The 16,840-nt window shown below is 52.2% G+C and overlaps 1 protein-coding gene across 3 annotated transcripts in view; it reads left to right on the top strand.

The window, feature by feature from the left end:
- The window catches only part of MPRIP (myosin phosphatase Rho interacting protein), a 154,730-nt gene extending 138,459 nt beyond the window's left edge, over window positions 1-16,271 (top strand). For 2 of the 3 annotated variants that reach the window (XM_038537130.1, XM_038537131.1), the window contains 6 exons: window positions 411-570; window positions 1,609-1,728; window positions 2,491-2,577; window positions 3,227-3,389; window positions 4,787-4,872; window positions 9,486-16,271. In XM_038537130.1, the coding sequence (XP_038393058.1) occupies window positions 411-570; window positions 1,609-1,728; window positions 2,491-2,577; window positions 3,227-3,389; window positions 4,787-4,872; window positions 9,486-9,557 (688 nt within the window). In that variant the 3' untranslated portion in view covers window positions 9,558-16,271. Of the gene's footprint in view, window positions 1-410; window positions 571-1,608; window positions 1,729-2,490; window positions 2,578-3,226; window positions 3,390-4,786; window positions 4,873-5,389; window positions 5,452-9,485 lie in introns of all 3 variants that reach the window. The other variant, XM_038537132.1, reaches the window with a different exon arrangement.
- The last annotated feature ends 569 nt before the right edge of the window (window positions 16,272-16,840 follow it).

Here is a 16,840-nt window from a genome sequence, read left to right as displayed (position 1 = left end):
GCACTTTCTAGGCTGTCCTCTTTTGAGCTGGGTAAGAATCTGTTGAGACCACAGAAAGCATGGGACCTGCTCTCTGCTTAGCTCTTTGTGTCATGTCTCATCACTCCTCACTTGTCGTGACAGGGACTCAGAGCCTTTTAGACCTTTTTTTTTTTTTTTAATTTATTTATTTATTTATTTATGATAGTCACACACACAGAGAGAGAGAGAGAGGCAGAGACATAGGCAGAGGGAGAAGCAGGCTCCATGCACCGGGAGCCCGACGTGGGATTCGATCCCGGGTCTCCAGGATCGCGCCCTGGGCCAAAGGCAGGCGCCAAACCGCTGCACCACCCAGGGATCCCGACTCAGAGCCTTTTAGAGGCCTGGCCCAGGGGTGAGGGCAGAGCTAAGCCATGCCCTGTCCCTAGGGAGGAGCTGCAGTCGGTACAGCGGGAGCTGGAGGTCCTGTCGGAGCAGTACTCCCAGAAGTGCCTGGAGAATGCCCACCTGGCCCAGGCACTAGAGGCTGAGCGCCAGGCCCTGCGGCAGTGCCAGCGTGAGAACCAGGAGCTCAACGCCCACAATCAGGTGAGCCTGCCACTGCCTCAGCCCACACTGGAATTGGGAGCCAGGCCTCACCTGAGGTGACCCTGAGTTCCTGAGCCACAGTGGCTGCCCCATCTGCAGGCAGCTCCCTGATGTCTGCCATTCCCCAGCATGTTGACAGAAATTCTGCAGATGGTAGAGCTGGGGCGATTTTCTACATGAACCACCTCTTTAAATTTGGGTTCACATGGGCTCTAGCCCTTTTGGGACCTCTGAGATGTCCCAGTTTCTCCTGAGCGTCTGTGGATTTCTGCTTCATTATTGGTGGGCACGACCTGTGAGGGAGGGTCATTGTACCTGATCCAGGTCTCCTGTCCTCAAGGCTAGGACCATGTGTAAAGATCCCTCAGTCAAGGCCATACATGGTTCACATTTTTGGAGGTCAGATTATTGTCTTAGAATTTGCTTGTTCTTCAGAAAATTGGGGTGCATTTAAAACTCTGCTAATGGAAAGACTTGAGGTAGGTTCAGTTTGATAAAAGCTTCTCCAAGATACTGAACCGGACCACTGTGTGCAGAGGCTCATCGTCCTTACTGTGTAGACAGATCAAGGTCCCTATGGGCCAAGACTCACCCCATATGAGGGTGCTCTGGCTGGACTGATTCCCCCTAGTCACTGCAGTGGCCTAACATAACCACTTATCAGTTGGAAAAAAAGTACAGAGGTTGACCGGGGAGAGTGAGAGGGCCTAACCCTACAGAAACTCAAATTGGACAAGCCGTAAGCCGTTGGACAAGCGTTGTGACAAAGTATTGAGTATTATGGAATCCTGTGTACACAATTCTGCACACACTTAGAGCCACATAAATGGCCTTTCCAGGGATGTAAGTCACATGCAGTGACAATCTCACATGTTAAATCTGAAATGCCACAGTGTGCATAAGGCTTTGTCTGTGGCCCCGTCTGCTCACACATCTCAGCCTCTTCTGGTGAGGAGACAACCTCTCCCGGTTGTGCTGTGTGAGTGCTGCCCCAGGCAGCTCTGTGAAGCCTCCCTCCTTGCTGTTGCTGTCCCACAGGAACTGAACAACCGCCTGGCTGCGGAGATCGCACGGTTACGGACACTGCTGACCGGGGATGCGGGTGGGGAGGCCACTGGCTCCCCTCTCACACAGGGGAAGGATGCCTATGAGTTAGAGGTACTGCTCGGAGCCCCTTCACCCCGCTTTGCAGCACACAAGCCCCAAGCAGGAACCAAGAGGTGGCCCTCAGCTTATGGGCAGGGATGAGAGCTGGAGACCGCAAGAAGAACATGGAAGGATCCAGATCACCCCAGGCAGCAAATGAGAATAGCTGCCAGGCAGTGTGGGATCCAGAGCAGGAGTGGGGACCCCTGGTGAGGAGGCCACAGGGACCTTCCACCCCATTGCTTGCAGTTTCTGCCACACCACAAACTCTGAGCACCTGGAGTGAAACAGTGACTAGCTCTGTGAACCCCACAGTTGCTCACCATTCTGTAACACCGTATTACTTGGGGTCAGGGAAGTTTATTTTAAGTCAGAATGATTGATTCTTATATCTTTTTATAAAAGTACTTAGATTACTCCCCAGTCAGTTAACATTTCATCATGAACCTGTGCATGCTCAGTGATGTGGGAGAGGCTGAGTGAGGTCAACAGTTTCAGTAGGATGCTGTCACAGGCTCCGTCCCCAGTGCCCACCGTGACCCCTTGGGCTCAGGAACAGGGTTGTTGGGTCCAGGAGGAATTGCAGTGACTTCTGTTTCAGTAGATATTGTGCCAGCTGTTAGCAATGGCTAAGTGTATTTGCTGGCATTTTGGGGGTGCATGTCGATGAGGAAGCAGGGGAGGAGGGGCTCCCTGCTCAGTCATTTTTGCTTTCAAGAATCTGCAAGTTCCTTTGTTGCTCAGTGTCAGTCCCTAATTTCTCTGTTATTCTAGGTCTTACTGCGGGTCAAAGAGTCAGAAATCCAGTACCTGAAGCAGGAGATCAGCTCTCTCAAGGATGAGCTACAGACCGCGTTGCGGGTAATGGTGCCTCCCTGCAGGAGACAGGCCTGAGGATGGGCCTGGGGTGGAGCAGGGACACATGTCTCCAAGAGCTCACAGAGGCCCTTGTGCACTCGAATTGTAGGCTTTTCTAGAGTACATTTCATCCTTAAGGGGAATGTGCTTTCAAAATTGAGTTCTCTTAAAACACCAGCCTATAAGCAGGTGTAGTAAAAATGAGGTGTCACTGTGTCCCTGTCCTCCATGCTTCCCGTGTGCTTTGGCGGGGACAGTGAGACCAGAGACAAATGTCATCCTGGAAAATGAGAGCTTGGTGAAGCCCACCCATCTCCACCAGGGCCCTTTTGGAATCAGAGAGGAGATGACAAAAATTGTGGTAGCCATTCAGTCACTTAGGAAATCCTAGACAGAGAGGGAGTTTCCAGGAGCTGTGCCTGTGTCTGCCAGAGCCCCTGGGGATGCTCCTTCCATGCTCATACAGACTCTCAGCTCTGCCTGTTTCACCTCGCATTGAGTGTCCACCTCTGAAAGATGGGTCCACCTGCCTCCCCAACTGCTGGAGACACTCCTATCATTGCACCAGAAGCCTTGCAGTCCTGAGGAGATGGAGATGGACTGCCTAGCCTGGCCCTAACCACCACTTGATTCTGCCCTTCTTATCTCCAAGGACAAGAAGTACGCTAGTGACAAGTACAAAGACATCTACACGGAGCTCAGCATCGTGAGGGCAAAGGCCGACTGTGACATCAGCAGGTTGAAAGAGCAACTGAAAGCAGCAACGGAAGCACTGGGTGAAAAATCCCCAGAAAACACCCCTGTGTCAGGATACGGTGAGTTCCCCAGGCTTTGGGCTAGAACCCCATCACTTGTGGTCACTCCGGTGAAGGCATAGGAGCCCATTCTGTATTTAGACCTGTGTTTCATCATCAGGAACCACTGCAGGGCACTGGGCCCAAACCTAGTAGGCACCCTGCTACCATGGAGGAGCTATCGTCCTCTCGGCACGCTGCTGGGCGCACTTACTGATCACCTTGAGGGGAAGTCATGCCGTTGGCATGTATTTTCATAAGAATCACAGGTTGCATTTTTGCATTTTTCTATCTTCCTAAAGAACCCAATGGTTCAGTGATAGTAGCTGTTAGTAGCTAGTTGCTTGATCATGGGGCTTGACCATAAAAACCTCCAAGAGACCATGGGGGTCGGGAAGAGGCTACTCAAAACATGTTTTAACTCACTGGTATCCAGAAAATGACACTGGGTTTCCTCAGCCAGCCAAGAGTTAACAATCGTGGCAACGCTGGCAGACAGGTTGAAGCAAGATCACTTGCGTTGCTGCGGGAGGACGAGTTGGTGGTCTTTCTGGAATCAGTCGGATGATACCTGAGCACCACTCAAAATCAAGCTATAGGCTAACTCTGGAAGGGTAACAAAATGACAACAGCGGCTACTTCTGAGGAGGAGCTTGGGGTGGCAGAGGCCATGGACGGAGGAAGGTTTAGAATTTGGGGGAGAATGCATAGATCCTATGACCTGCCAGTTGAACTTCTGAAGGACAAGTGCATGCAAATGCGCGAACAGGAGCTTGTTGCATTTGCAGCAGATGGAGGCCCGTGGCTTCACTACACAGTGAAATACCGTGCCTTTCTTAAAAGAGACCAGGTAGAGGTTTTTGTTTTGATCTGGGAAGAGATCCATAAGTACACTAAGTTTAACCCCCTGCCCGGACACACGGTGTGGGGTGACCCAATGTACATTTCTTTTAGCCATCTTTTAGAAGTGTGAAGGACTGTACCCCAAACTGCGGATGGCAGGCGTGTGGGGGTGGATTGTGATTCTTGCTCTTTTGCTGTATCACAGCCCTGGGTTGCTAGGAAGAAAGTGGGAATAAAGAAATAATGGGACAGTGGGTCTGTCCACGGGCCCGGAGGGAGCATCCTAGGACCACCTCCACCACCCCCCACAGAGCTCAGCTGCAGTCAGCAGCAGGCAAGGGGAGGCTAGCCCAGGGCCACACAGACACCCTCAGGCCGTTCCAGTGCTTTCAGTTGTTTCAGGAAGAAGCTTAGTGTGTGTTTTTATGATCATTGGCTTGATTTTCTCTTAAAGATGTTTAAGGAAATGCCACAGGCGTGTGGCAGTAACAGGAAGCTTGGGAGATTTTTGCACATTCAGTCTTGTTCCACAGAGTTTTTTAAAACAAATGTAATGGGTCCGTTTGTTCCTTTAGATATAATGAAATCTAAAAGCAACCCTGACTTCTTAAAGAAAGATAGATCCTGTGTCAGCCGGCAACTCAGAAACATCAGGTCCAAGGTGAGTCTGGGGTACAGCCCCAGGGTGTGTGGGCCTATGGGACGTTAGAGAGGAGCCAGAGTCAGAGCCCACCTCGGACCGAAGCAGGGGGTCCCCAGGGTCCCACAACTTCTCCGGCTCCACATGCCTCCCTGCTGGGCCAGTTCTGGTGGCTTCGAGTGCCGGGTCTCCTTCCTGCTGAAGTAGAACCAACTTCTGACAGTGACAGTACAAGAAACAGAACTTGGAGTGAATTTGACACTGGACCTCCAAGGCCAGATTTCCCCTCAGACACCCCTGGGCCAGCCCTACTCTGTCTTCACACATCCCTAGTTTAACACTGATGCTGCCTGCCTTCAAGAGAGGAAGCTGCCTACACCTCTTCCCCCGACCACACCGTAGCACATCCCCAGTGTGTGTCCCCCACCCTGCTGTGTGCCTCTCCACAGGAAGGATGGGCGGAGGGTGGGAGTAATAAGCTTGTTGCATTTAGGATTTATTGTGTGTGTGTCTTATTTTTTGCTCTTTCCTCTGACAGTCCGTAATTGAGCAGGTCTCATGGGATAACTGAAACGAGCCCGCTTCCAGGTCCCCTGTCATGTAGGTAAACCACCTCTCACCACCCACCCACCTGCCACCCTCCAGGGGGTGGCTACCTGCATGCACTGCTCACACCTCCATAGCAAGCTCCTTGTTTTTTATTGTTACTTTATCTGCTCCAGCAAGCACATACACAATCCTGGTCAAGTTTCTTTAACCTGTTCTGGGAAATTAACTGGCCCTGTAACTTCTTACCAAAGTTGACCTTTTGCTAGGGGAGCTCCCCTCCAGTTTGGCAGGCAAGCCATAGAGGCAGCATCTCGGGTGGGTGTGGGCCTGTGAGTGGCCCCCAGCACTGGTCAGTGTGCATGTCAACTAATCTGTGCATTCCAGGTTCTCTGGGAAACCCATCTTGCCCTCTGTCAAGAGGGGCCCTGACAGAGACCCAGCAGCCCCTGACAAGCAGAGTATCCCATCACCAAGAACCCCTCCCCACCAAGTTAGTTAATAGGCCAAGGCAGGGCGGAACCCGGGTTTCAGGGAGCCGGTACCTTGTGGGCAGGGCCAGGAAAATGGCTCAGCAGAGCAAGAGGACAAGGGAGGAGTTGGGACTGAAGATTTACCAGCACTTTTTTTGGTTTTGGTGTTCTTTTAAACAAAAGAAAAGCTTCTGTGTGTGCCATTGAAGGCAGTAGTATAAAGAAAGAAGGTAAGGACACAGAAGTGCTGGCTGAGAAACATCAGCCTGTTTGAAAACAAACAGAAGGACAGTGGGCCTGGCCATTCCCGGTCTCCACACCAGGCTGTGCATCCCAGTTACATGGCAGCTCATTTCAAAGTGTGCTTCCAGCTGAGCTGACTTGATCTCATTAATTCTCTGATGAGAAGGTTAAGAACAGCAGGAAGAACACCAGCTCTGGGCCATGGTCCTGGCAGAGGGGACACTGATATGGCGCAGGTCCGCCCAACACTGGCTCCTTTTGCTTGTGTGCCTACAGCTCGCTCTCCAGCTGGATCCACCATCCAGAATCCTGTGGCTAAGGGGCTTTAGCCCAATGGCTTGGGTGAAATGGGTTTGCTTTAGGAAGACATTTAAGAAAATCCCTAGTATTTTAAACCGATCAGTTTGGTTTTATTTATTCTACTATACAGTCCCAAATCACTTGTAACCAAATATGGTTTATGCTTCACTGAAAACTTAGTGTGGGGTCTTTCTGTAACCATGAAAAACATTCTGTTTAGCAAAAATAGAACTTGTTCTTTGGTTTAGGGTTTTCTTATTAAAGAATCTACTTCGTATTTGAGGTTGAACTGTATCTGCTGTAAATTCACTGTTAATGATTTAGGCCTTTTGCCCATGCCAGTAAATGTAACTGTAAATGACAGTCAGTGAAAAACTTCTGGAAAGCCTTGTTACAGTGTGTCCACCCTGTCAAGATAGATTATGTGTCCCAGGTGGCATGTCAAAGTCCCTGCAGGGGAATAAAAGTACATAGGACTCTGGACAAAAGACCAGAAAATCTGCAAGAAGACCTTTATCAAGAAGGGTTTTTGTAGTGGGTGCACTGGGAAGACCTTTTACACCAGCTGGGAAGGAACTACAGCAAAGGTAAAAAGTGAGAAAACTGACTGGACCTCCAGGGCAGCCTCAGCCTCTCCGAGGTGCCAGGACCCAGGCAGGAGTGGTAAGGAGCCCAGGAATGGGGCTTTCCCAGATGTCTTTGAGTCCATGGTTGGCTTGGACAAGTCTCTATTGTCCTGATATGCAGGCACAGTCCCTCTGGTGTAAGTAGAAAGACAGGGACCCTGCAGATGTCCTCAGGGACACGTGTTGTGATGCCAAGGGCTCGGGCCTGTTTGCGATGTCAGTAGGCACTCACACTGGGATGTGTGCTGTCCTTTGCCTGACTGTATTTGGAGATTCCCCATTCCACACACCCCCCAACCCCCACCATGGGAAGACCAGGGGACGAAGTTGCCCAGAAACCAAACCTGTTGTCAGTGCTCTGTGATATGGGATCTGATACGTACTGACTTATGTCCTTTATCGGTGTTCTGTTTCTGTATCCTGCCTCACTGAAAAGGATAGAAAGTCTCAGCACCCATAAAATCAAGGCAAGCTCAGTGCTTAAGAGCATCATGGCTTTTCTGGTATTAGAACGGAGCAAATCTTTCCCATGAGATCCTCATGGAGGCCCCTTTCTGGTAGTCTGAGTATGGGCTCACAGAGATACTTGGTGGAGAGATCGGCTGTGTGGGAGGAATGAGCCCCAGGGGAGCTACTCTGCACCCCAAGGACCCTTCTCTGGGCACGCAGAGTCAGTGTAGGGGTTGTGCACATTCTTCCCTTCCAGTTCTAGTGTACAGCTATGTGTGGCACACAGCCTTGGGCTCCCCCTCGTCGCCCTGCTCCCCTGCTACAGTCCTGAGCACAGCAGGGACTCTGACCTTTCATGGAAGGAGCACACCCCCAGGCAGGACATTTGCTAGCCCTTGAAAGTCCCCAGCTAGAACAAAGCGGTATGACATGTGACAGGCCTGCCTGTGGGCCTGGCACTTAGCTGTGGGGCCTCCCACAACTGGTCATGCATACCTAGCACCTGTCCAAGACTGACCCTGTGCACATGGCAGCCCCTTGGCCTGAAGCACTTGGGAGAAGACCTGAGAGCATCTGAGGCGATTATGTATGTTAAGGGAATTTCTGGTTCAGAATGGAACATGGATTTTCCCCCATCCTCCAACCAACTGGGTAGCAAGCTTCAATAGTGACCCCCTAACCAACAGCTTATATTGAGGTCCATCTGGACCAGTGGGTTTCAGAAAGGTTAGCCATAGAACCCTTTATTTAAAAAGGGGGAGGGCAGTTATCTTTATTCATCTACACACATACAGCTCCACAGTATAGAAGAGAAGCAGAGCTGTTCTACATAACCGGAGGGGAACACCAGGGCCCACCCCCCTGGCCTCAAACCTTGCAGGTGGCCCAGTCACACAGTCCTCACTTGCGAATATGTGCTCCAAAGCATCTGGCTGAGCCACATCAGGACCTCCTGAGACTGTGTCACAGCTGGAAACAGCAGGCTGGGCTCTTTAGGCCAGCAGACTAGCATGGTGCTGGGCACCAGCATTTTATTTCATGGTGCTCAGGTTTGGGGCTAAAACTGGTGTAGCTGTCTGGAGCCTGTACCCAGGGCCAGCCTCAAGTCCTATATATCTTAGGGGATCCTGTACCTTTGTCAGCTCTAGCACATGCCAGCCAGCCCAGGGACCTGGCAATCTGAGGCTAGTGTCCAGCTGCTAAGAAGCCAGCCCTGTCCGAACTGATACTGGAGTATCCTCAGCCGTACTCTGAAGTGATACTCCTTTCCTCATTGAGAAAGTAGATCTTTGGGAAAAGCCTCCAGCAGTAAAGTGAGAAATAATTTGTCCCCCAGTTAGGAAAATATCACTCATCCTGGATCACACGGGTTTAAACTGCTGAGGTCACACATTAGAGTATTGGTTTCACAGTCTGAAAATCTTAGTAAATATGTTAACATGTTCCCAGGTCCCCAGTAACAGCAAATCCAGCAGGGCTGCTGCTCAGGGAGTGCCATGAGCAGGCCCAAGGGAAGCAGGCGCTGCCAGGGTGCACCAGGGAGGAGGGGTCCCTGGCCACACTGCCAGCAAAGCCCTGCGAACTCTGCAGCCCTCCTCATAATGCTCAGTATCCTGGTCACAGAGGAACTAGATGTGGACAGACACACACACACAGAGAAGGACATGGATGGGCGGATTTCTAGTTCTTGGCACAGCTTTTTCTCCTGGCTGAATTGATCTGGTCGCTGCTTGTCTGAAGAGCCTTAAGCTCAGAATTCAGCTTCTTACACACATGGTCTGTTTCTCTGGTTTTTGCTTTTTCATCCAGATAACACCATTTCACAGGGGACGTCTCTCTCCTTAGCATGCCCCACTAATCTCTCGAGGAGCCCTTCCTGCCCTGCCCTCCACCCCAGCACCCGCACCTCTGCCTGCCTGCAGCCACACGCACGCACAGCACCAGGCCTCGTAGTTAACAGTCTCCTTCTTTCTCTCCTGCTCTCATCTCCACCCAGAGTCTGAAAGAAGGCCTGACGGTGCAAGAACGCTTGAAGCTCTTTGAATCCAGGGACTTGAAGAAAGACTAGCCGTGTCCCGTTCAACTTGAACACACACACCCCTCCCAGCCTGCGGCAGCACTACCCCAGCGCTGCTTTTTGTCTGTACCTTTATTTTTTATTATTATTATTGTTGTTACTGTTGTCATCATTAACTGTAGGTATGGATGCATGAAAGACCGATTTAAGGGTTGTTCACACCGTTCCCTGCTGTGTTGATTCCAGCTTCCTATGTGTTTGTCAAAGCTTTTTTTCCATGGTATTCTCAAATCAGCCAAGCAGCGGGGCCGGGAGAGCTGTGTGCTCCTGGCCGGGATCTGCACAGAGCCCCTGCCCACTGCATCCACCGCACTCACCGTCAGTATTAAGGCCCAGCAGCCTGTCGATAAGCTAGCTCGTCCGCTGAGGGCACTGTGCAGAGTCGGGGCCTCCAGCGGCTCTCGCTTTGCTGCGTGTGGGCGCCAGGGGGGCAGCACTGACAACTCACTGGCCTGCGGGAGGAGCTGGAGGAGCAGGTGGGGAGGCGTGGCTTATAACCTCCACTCACCACCTTTGGTTTGGGAGAAGAACAGTGTTTTGTACTTGTCCCACTAATTCAGCTTAGAGCCACAGCCCAGATAATCGTGGGGAACCTTTCACAACCTGGAAAATGTTGAAAGCAGCCATTCCTATTTTTGTTTGTTTTTTATTAAATCTTGCACAAAACCCCGGCCCCTCTCATTCCTTCCTACGCTCGTTCTTTTCTTGGTCACTAGTAGTCCTGGTCTTTTCATAAAGACTCACAGTGTTGAGCTGCAGCCCGGGGCTTCACACTGCTTGCCAGTCGTGATGAATTCCCTTGGGTAGTCCTTTGAGGGGAAGGACTGTTCATGTCTTGAACCTTCCTGAAAGAAGCCTCTACATTGCTTTTGAGAAGGTTGAGCGAAGACCCCTATGTTAAGTCAAGAAGAAAGTACAGAGGATGTCGGATGAAACTTGCTGTTATATGTTTTGAGCTCTGATTTGAGCTCTGAAAAGTTCTTTTGCAGCGGAGAGCCAGAAGTAAAACTATACTAACAATTTTGATTTTTCTTAGAGAGTGAGACCTTTTTAACTGCCAGGAAACACCACAGTAATCCTTGAGAATCTGCTACATGGGGCTTCTGTCATGGCTGGGTGAGAACTATTGATCGTGTAAAGACAAGGAGTGCAAACCAGCCCAGCCCAGCGGGCCGCCATTCAGTGGCCTTCAGAGCAGGCCGGAAGCTTTGCCTTGGAGGGTTTGGAGGAGCCCGCTCTGGTCTCGCTGCTTCTGTTGCCCCTTTTTTTTTACTGGCGGGAGCATGCGTGCGCTCTGTGTCAATGCTCCCGTTAGGTTGGCAGTCCCTGGGTACGTGGGGACTTTGCAGGTAAAAATGTAGAAGTGCCCTTGCTTGGTCTCTAGATTTAGTTCAGAACAGGCTCATCCAAGGAAAGGCCTGGAAGGGTCTGGGGCGTGCCAGCTTCTCATGGGAATAAACTCTGAGTTCTCCACTGGCATTGAGCCTTTCCTTCATCAGCTTCCAGAATCTCAACCCACACCCATCACTCCTTTGCTGCTATTTTTGCACGTTTTCAAAAGCAAGAGAATATCAGGTCTGGTGTTTTAATTCTACTTCTCAGACACCGTTCCCCGCACCCCACTCCACCCCCCCGTAGGTTGGCAGCATTTTTAGAAAGGTCCACGATTTTGTGTGTGTGCCGCTCCGAACAGGAGCGTACAGAAGGGATGTTGGGCCCTGGGGACCCTTCCGTCTCTAGAACACTGTTTAATGGGTGTGTCGTCCAAGGCAGAGAGTGATGTGCTGTCCAGCAGGATCTGATGGGCCAAGGGCCTTGCGCCGCGCCTCTGCTCAAGCTGTCTCGGCACCGTGATTTCACGGCACCCCTCGGAAAACCTCCCTCATGTAGTGCAGTTTTCTGTGTGGCTGCCCCTGCTGCCTCTGGGCAGTCTGGCCCTCCTCCAGGCAGCCCCCTGCCTCTAGCCCTCCCAGCTTACCTGGCAGCATCCCCGCATGCATTCAGGTGCCACCTGCCTTCAGACTGTGCCGAGTCCGAAATCTGCAGTGCTTTGTAGAGGTCGAAGAGCACCTTACATACTTGTCTTCATCATTTACCCCTTGAGGTTAGACCTCCGGAATCCTTGAACTCGTGTGCTGAGTGTAGCATGTGGAAGTCGAAGGCAGAGACAGGGAAAGACCTATCACTGCCGCCTCTGAAGGCTCCTCCTCACCACAGAGACCACAACTCCCTGCCCTGGGGCTGCCTCAGTCAGGGGGTTACCAGGAAGCTGGCTAGAAACGGGGGCACTCCGGCTTCCACCTCCCAAAAATGCCCCGAGCCTGGCCTGGTCTTGCCCAGCATCGCACAGTGATAACTACTGTCAGGCCAAGAACCAGTATGAGCCGCCTGCTGCTGAGCCCCATCCTCCAGCTGGAGGGAGTGGGCAGGACAGAAGAAAGGGGCTGCACTGGCCACCTATGTGTTGCACCCCAGCCCCCACTGTGCAGTCTCCGTACGCGCCCTGCAAGCCCCCAAGCCCCCAGGGGAGGGATGTAGCCACCAAGTTCCGGAGGAGAGAAGACAGTTGTGGAGGTGGAGTTGGCCTCTGCTGGTAGAGACGGGTCCTTCAGGGGCTGCGGATGGGCTAACACAGGTGAAGGTCAGCTCACGGCGCTCCAACTTCCCCAGGGAAGGGTGTGGCGATAACACGGATCGAGTCTCTACTAACCCACAGTTGTAACCGCTTTCCTGTGAATGGTCACTAGTTCCTCTGTAACCCGCCAGCTCCTGCAAGCAAGCACGCCCACCGAGAGTGGGGAAACTAGCGACAGTTCTCGTGAGCGCGAGCTTGGGTCCCAGCATGCGCACAGCTGCGCACAAGCACAGACGCACACCGAGGAGCCGCTTTCTGCTGGTCGGGCTCCGTGTTTAGCACGTGGGTGTGAGAGCTAGCATTCCTGCTAAGTGTGGCTGGTGGCGGCTCCCCTGGTGGGTGGCCACGGTGTGGCAGATGGAGCGCTTTGCCGTTGGAAATGGAAGCTTGTGCCAGAAGGCATCGAAGTGGGTCTGAATTTAAGGGAGGAAGTTAGGGCCATGGTGGGGACGTGTGGGTTTGGCAAGAGCTGAGACCAAAGGCGCCTCCCTGTGAATCCAGCAAGTGGAAAGGCTGAGAGTGAGGGAAGGCCCTGGGCTCTGGCTAGTTACGTGCACTCTGTTGCTAGCGCCCTGACCTGACCGCTAGGCTTTGGGGCCTCACCAGGGCCAGGGGAGGAAAGAGACGGAACTGCGGTTTTTAAAAACCCTGGGAGTCGGCCAGTACGGGATTCTGACAGGTAAGGCCAGGAGACCAAATGGATGGTGTACAAAACATCATTAGAGATGTATTTAATATTCTTTATTTCACCGCGGAGGGAGACAGACGGAATGTGGCCCTCTTTGTTACTGCTGCCTGGCGGTCCCCTGGGCAAGTCGGTTTTTAAGGCCTCTGGGGCAGAAGGTAGCAGGTGGCCACCCCGCCCCTGCCGCTGACCCTGTGAGCGCTTGACTCAGGCTAGAAAGGGGCGCGGCTGGGCTCCCCACTCGGTGAGCCAGCAGGCAGTGTATCTCTCCTTTAGAAGGTTTCTCCCCCGCACGCCTGCTAGTAACTCCCTGGACGCTGGGGTGGGGGGCTGCGCCCTCCCCGGCCTCGGTGCCCGCGAGCTAGCTTCACGGCTAAGCACGCCCCACTCCTTCCCGCCGCTCCTGCCCCAGGGTGTCTCCTGAGGCGCTTCTCCAGGGGCTCAGAGTGTTCTCCGCTAGAGTGGGAAGGACGTCTTGTCTTCTTGAACGGAAGAGAATTCCTGAAAGGAAGTTTCCTCATCTTTGTTCTAAAGAAGCTTGAGATTTTAACACTTTCCATCCCAGATACAATTTCAGAAAGCCGGAAAACTAAAGCAGAATTCAGTGACTCCCCCCACTTTTACTACCAAAAAAGCCTGGATGGTCGGGGGGCCGTGTTCAGAGGTTTACCAGGGCCGGGAGGTATGTAGCCTTCCACTTAAGAGGAATCGCAGTAAAAGGAATTCCAGCTTGGCGTGCTGATTGGAAGCTTCACTTCTCCAGAAACTTCACTTCGGTCCTTTTGAACACCACCCCCCCCAATCCTCACGGGGGCTATCCATGTTTGCTGTTAGGCGTTTGCTGTGTAAACCGATCTGAAGTGCCCCGTCCTGTGTCCCCACGGCGCCGCACCCCGCCGGCCCTTCACAGGGGCTTGGGAAGGGGCCGCTGCCAACTGGCTGGTGCTGGAGCTTCGGGAAGTTGGGTACCGGCGCGCGGCTTTTCCCCTCTGGCGTCTCGGGTCCTTCTCGAGCGGGGAGCCCCGGGCGCTCAGCCGGGAGTGCGGGGGAGCGGCCGCGGGGGTCCCGCATACTTCGCACTCGGGGCTTTCTCAGGGCACACGGCGCCCCTCCGGCTTGCCCGTGCCGCCGGGCGCTACCGACTGAGCCTCGGAAAGGTGTTCTTAGCTGAGAGCGGGGCAGAAGGTAACGTGGTCCGCCGGCCGCGGCGCCGAGTACGCACAGTGGACACGCCCCTCCTCCCGCAGCGCTCCCAGGGAGGGGGCCCGCGAACCGGGCGCGGCGCCGCGTGTGCGCACACCCGAGCGAGCACGTCTAGCCAGCCCGTACCTCCCACAGTTGAGGATTTAAGCGACAGTCAGCCTCAAGGGAGTCACGTAAGACCACCGGTTTGGGGATCCTTTGATAGGAAGACATGACAAGAGCGCAGTCTGGACGCGAACACTCACTTCGTCTGAAGGGCCGTCTGCGGGGAAGGACCCGGCCGCATCCACGTGCCCTGTGGAGAACGCGTTTCGAGTCCTCGTTTCTTTATACAGGGAAGCGGTCTCCCTTCTCGGTGTTTCAACGGGAGGTGCTCAGGGGCAGGCGGTCGTCAGCGCCCCTCCCCGCGTAGGGAGCGGGACCACCTGCGCCCCCGAGCCTGGCCCTGCCCCGGTATTGAAAAGCAACCATGTTGGTTTTCCTCAGAATAACCTGTAGGTCGTTCAGAGGGAGCAGTGTAAATAGTCCTCGGAAGCTCCTGCAGGGATTTGTGCGTGTGTGTGACAGAGTTTGTGTGGGTTTAAAAAAAAAATCTCAACGGCCCTCCCTGTGTAAGAAGGGGAGGAGCGCTTTGGGTACAAGGCTGAACTCCACCCAGCGTCCCAAGGAAATGTTTTTCGTGACTGGTGTATCTTTTTAAAAAGCTGCGGCCACTTCACAGGCGGTTTTAAAGAGTGTACGACGGTATCTGAGATGACAGCAGGCCTGCCTTCGTGCGCTTTGCCCGTAGAAGACCTCGATCGTGCTTGCTGCTGTCACAGCCACGTCGAAACCTCCAAAAAGTGGACAGAGAGGAACATGGTGGGTCCCTCTTCCTGTCTTCCCCACGCCCTTGACATGCTAATGGAACACCTGGAGGGAGGCTTCGTTCAAAGCACAGGTGTGGCGTGAGTGGCCCAAATGGGTGACCTGTGCACACTTGCCAGGCTGGACATCTGCATCTCCTCAGCGACTGGGTTCTGTGGGGGGACAGCGTCGAGGGCACCAATGTGGCCACCCTGCCGCGTGTGTCCACGTTCATGTGACGAGGAAACCTACAGTCATACCACCTCAGAACTGGATCGTCCGGTCCTTAGGCCGACCCTGGAGGGCGTGCAGGTCTCGAGGTGGAAGCACACGGCCCGTGGGTGGCGGTCGCGGGCCTTCCCAGGAGGCAGTCCGAGCACCACAGAGAGGCGGAGTTCTGGAAGCACGGCGGTTGCCAGACGCAGCGTGCCTGCTGCCTGTCGCCTGTCCCGGGCCCTCTGTTCTTTGCCCTTTGCAGCTAGTAGTACACATTTCAGTTTTGTTTTGTAGGAAACTCGGCCTGGATTATATAACGAACACTAAAGTCATTATCATGTCACGTTTCTATCACAGAACCAATTAAAGTGGATTTTAGGATTTACCTTTAGTATTAATGACTTCTCTACTGACATTGTTAGGACTTAAGACCAGTTAAGTGATAAGAATTCATGTGGTTTTCCTAAGTAATATTTATAAAATGTAAAGTTTCTAATCACTCCTCAACAACTGTAATTCTTACTAACTTTTCTCACTAATACTGTTCTGCTAGAGTGAGTGTCTCAGGTCAGCTACTAGGGACAGCACTCAGCCGAGCTGCTGGGGGAGCTGACGCACGAACAAGGTGGGAAATAACCCACAGCAGTGACGGCTGCCACAGCTAATGCCTTCACCCCTCGGGTGTATGATTCTAACTGGGGTTTCCTTTCTGTACTAACGTTAGATGATGATGTTCACCAAACCCAAAGTTCTGTGCGGGAGCGAGCAGAGGCCTGGAGAGCGCGGGCGAGTCCTGTGCACCAGCCTGTAGGTGCAGCAGGAGCCCCTGAGTGGGGCAGGGGGACCCCGTCAGGCTACGCCGTCCTCCCGAACAGATGAGCCTGGCCAGCTAAGCCGCTCGCCCTTTATGACAATTCAAGATCGTGATGGTGTCATTGAAGATTTTTATTAACAAAGTTTCTGAACAACTGTTCACTACAGTTTGAAGTGTTACTTCCTCAGAATATTTATTCCTTTGCGTGACATGCTAGATTCCCATGGATGTAGCTTATCATTTCTATTTTGTAAATAATTACCTAACTTTACATAAACTATATCATAATAAACTATTTTTGCATCACCCTTTGCATGCTGTGAATGAGATTTTGTGTAGTGGAGAGACATGCAAAATATGCATTTAGGTCAACATTCCAAAGCTGGTCAGTAGCCTAATGATTTCTACTGGAGTTTTTTTCCACTTTTAATAATCTGCCTATTTTTAAATAATGTTTTCAGAGTTGAGGATTAGTTGTCAGCATTTTAAAATCAAAAGATTTCCCGTAAGAATCTGTATTGCACATGTTCACAGACAACACATAAATATTTTACACCATGAATCTAATGAAGAAACATGGCTCTGTTACAGAAACCTCCAAGGGAGGCTAAGAGCACAGTAAGAAGTGCTGAGGAGAAAGAGCTATATAACTGGCACTCAAGGAACTATATAATCCTTCATTACTGGGTTTATCTACAGTAAAGTATTGCTTTTTGCTTAAAAAAGAAAATACATCTTACCTCATGACCATACACACACACACACATCCCAACCACAGCCCAACATTTCACAAAACAATGCACTCTTATTAGAATATGCTGTGATGTCTACATTCTATTTAATTTTTTAAGATTCTGGTTGTGACCTATTGAATA

Source organism: Canis lupus, chromosome 5 (assembly GCF_011100685.1).
Source record: "Canis lupus familiaris isolate Mischka breed German Shepherd chromosome 5, alternate assembly UU_Cfam_GSD_1.0, whole genome shotgun sequence".
NCBI lineage: Eukaryota > Metazoa > Chordata > Mammalia > Carnivora > Canidae > Canis > Canis lupus.
The sequence above is the reverse complement of the archived record's forward strand: the minus strand, read 5'-3'. Positions and strand labels throughout refer to the sequence as shown.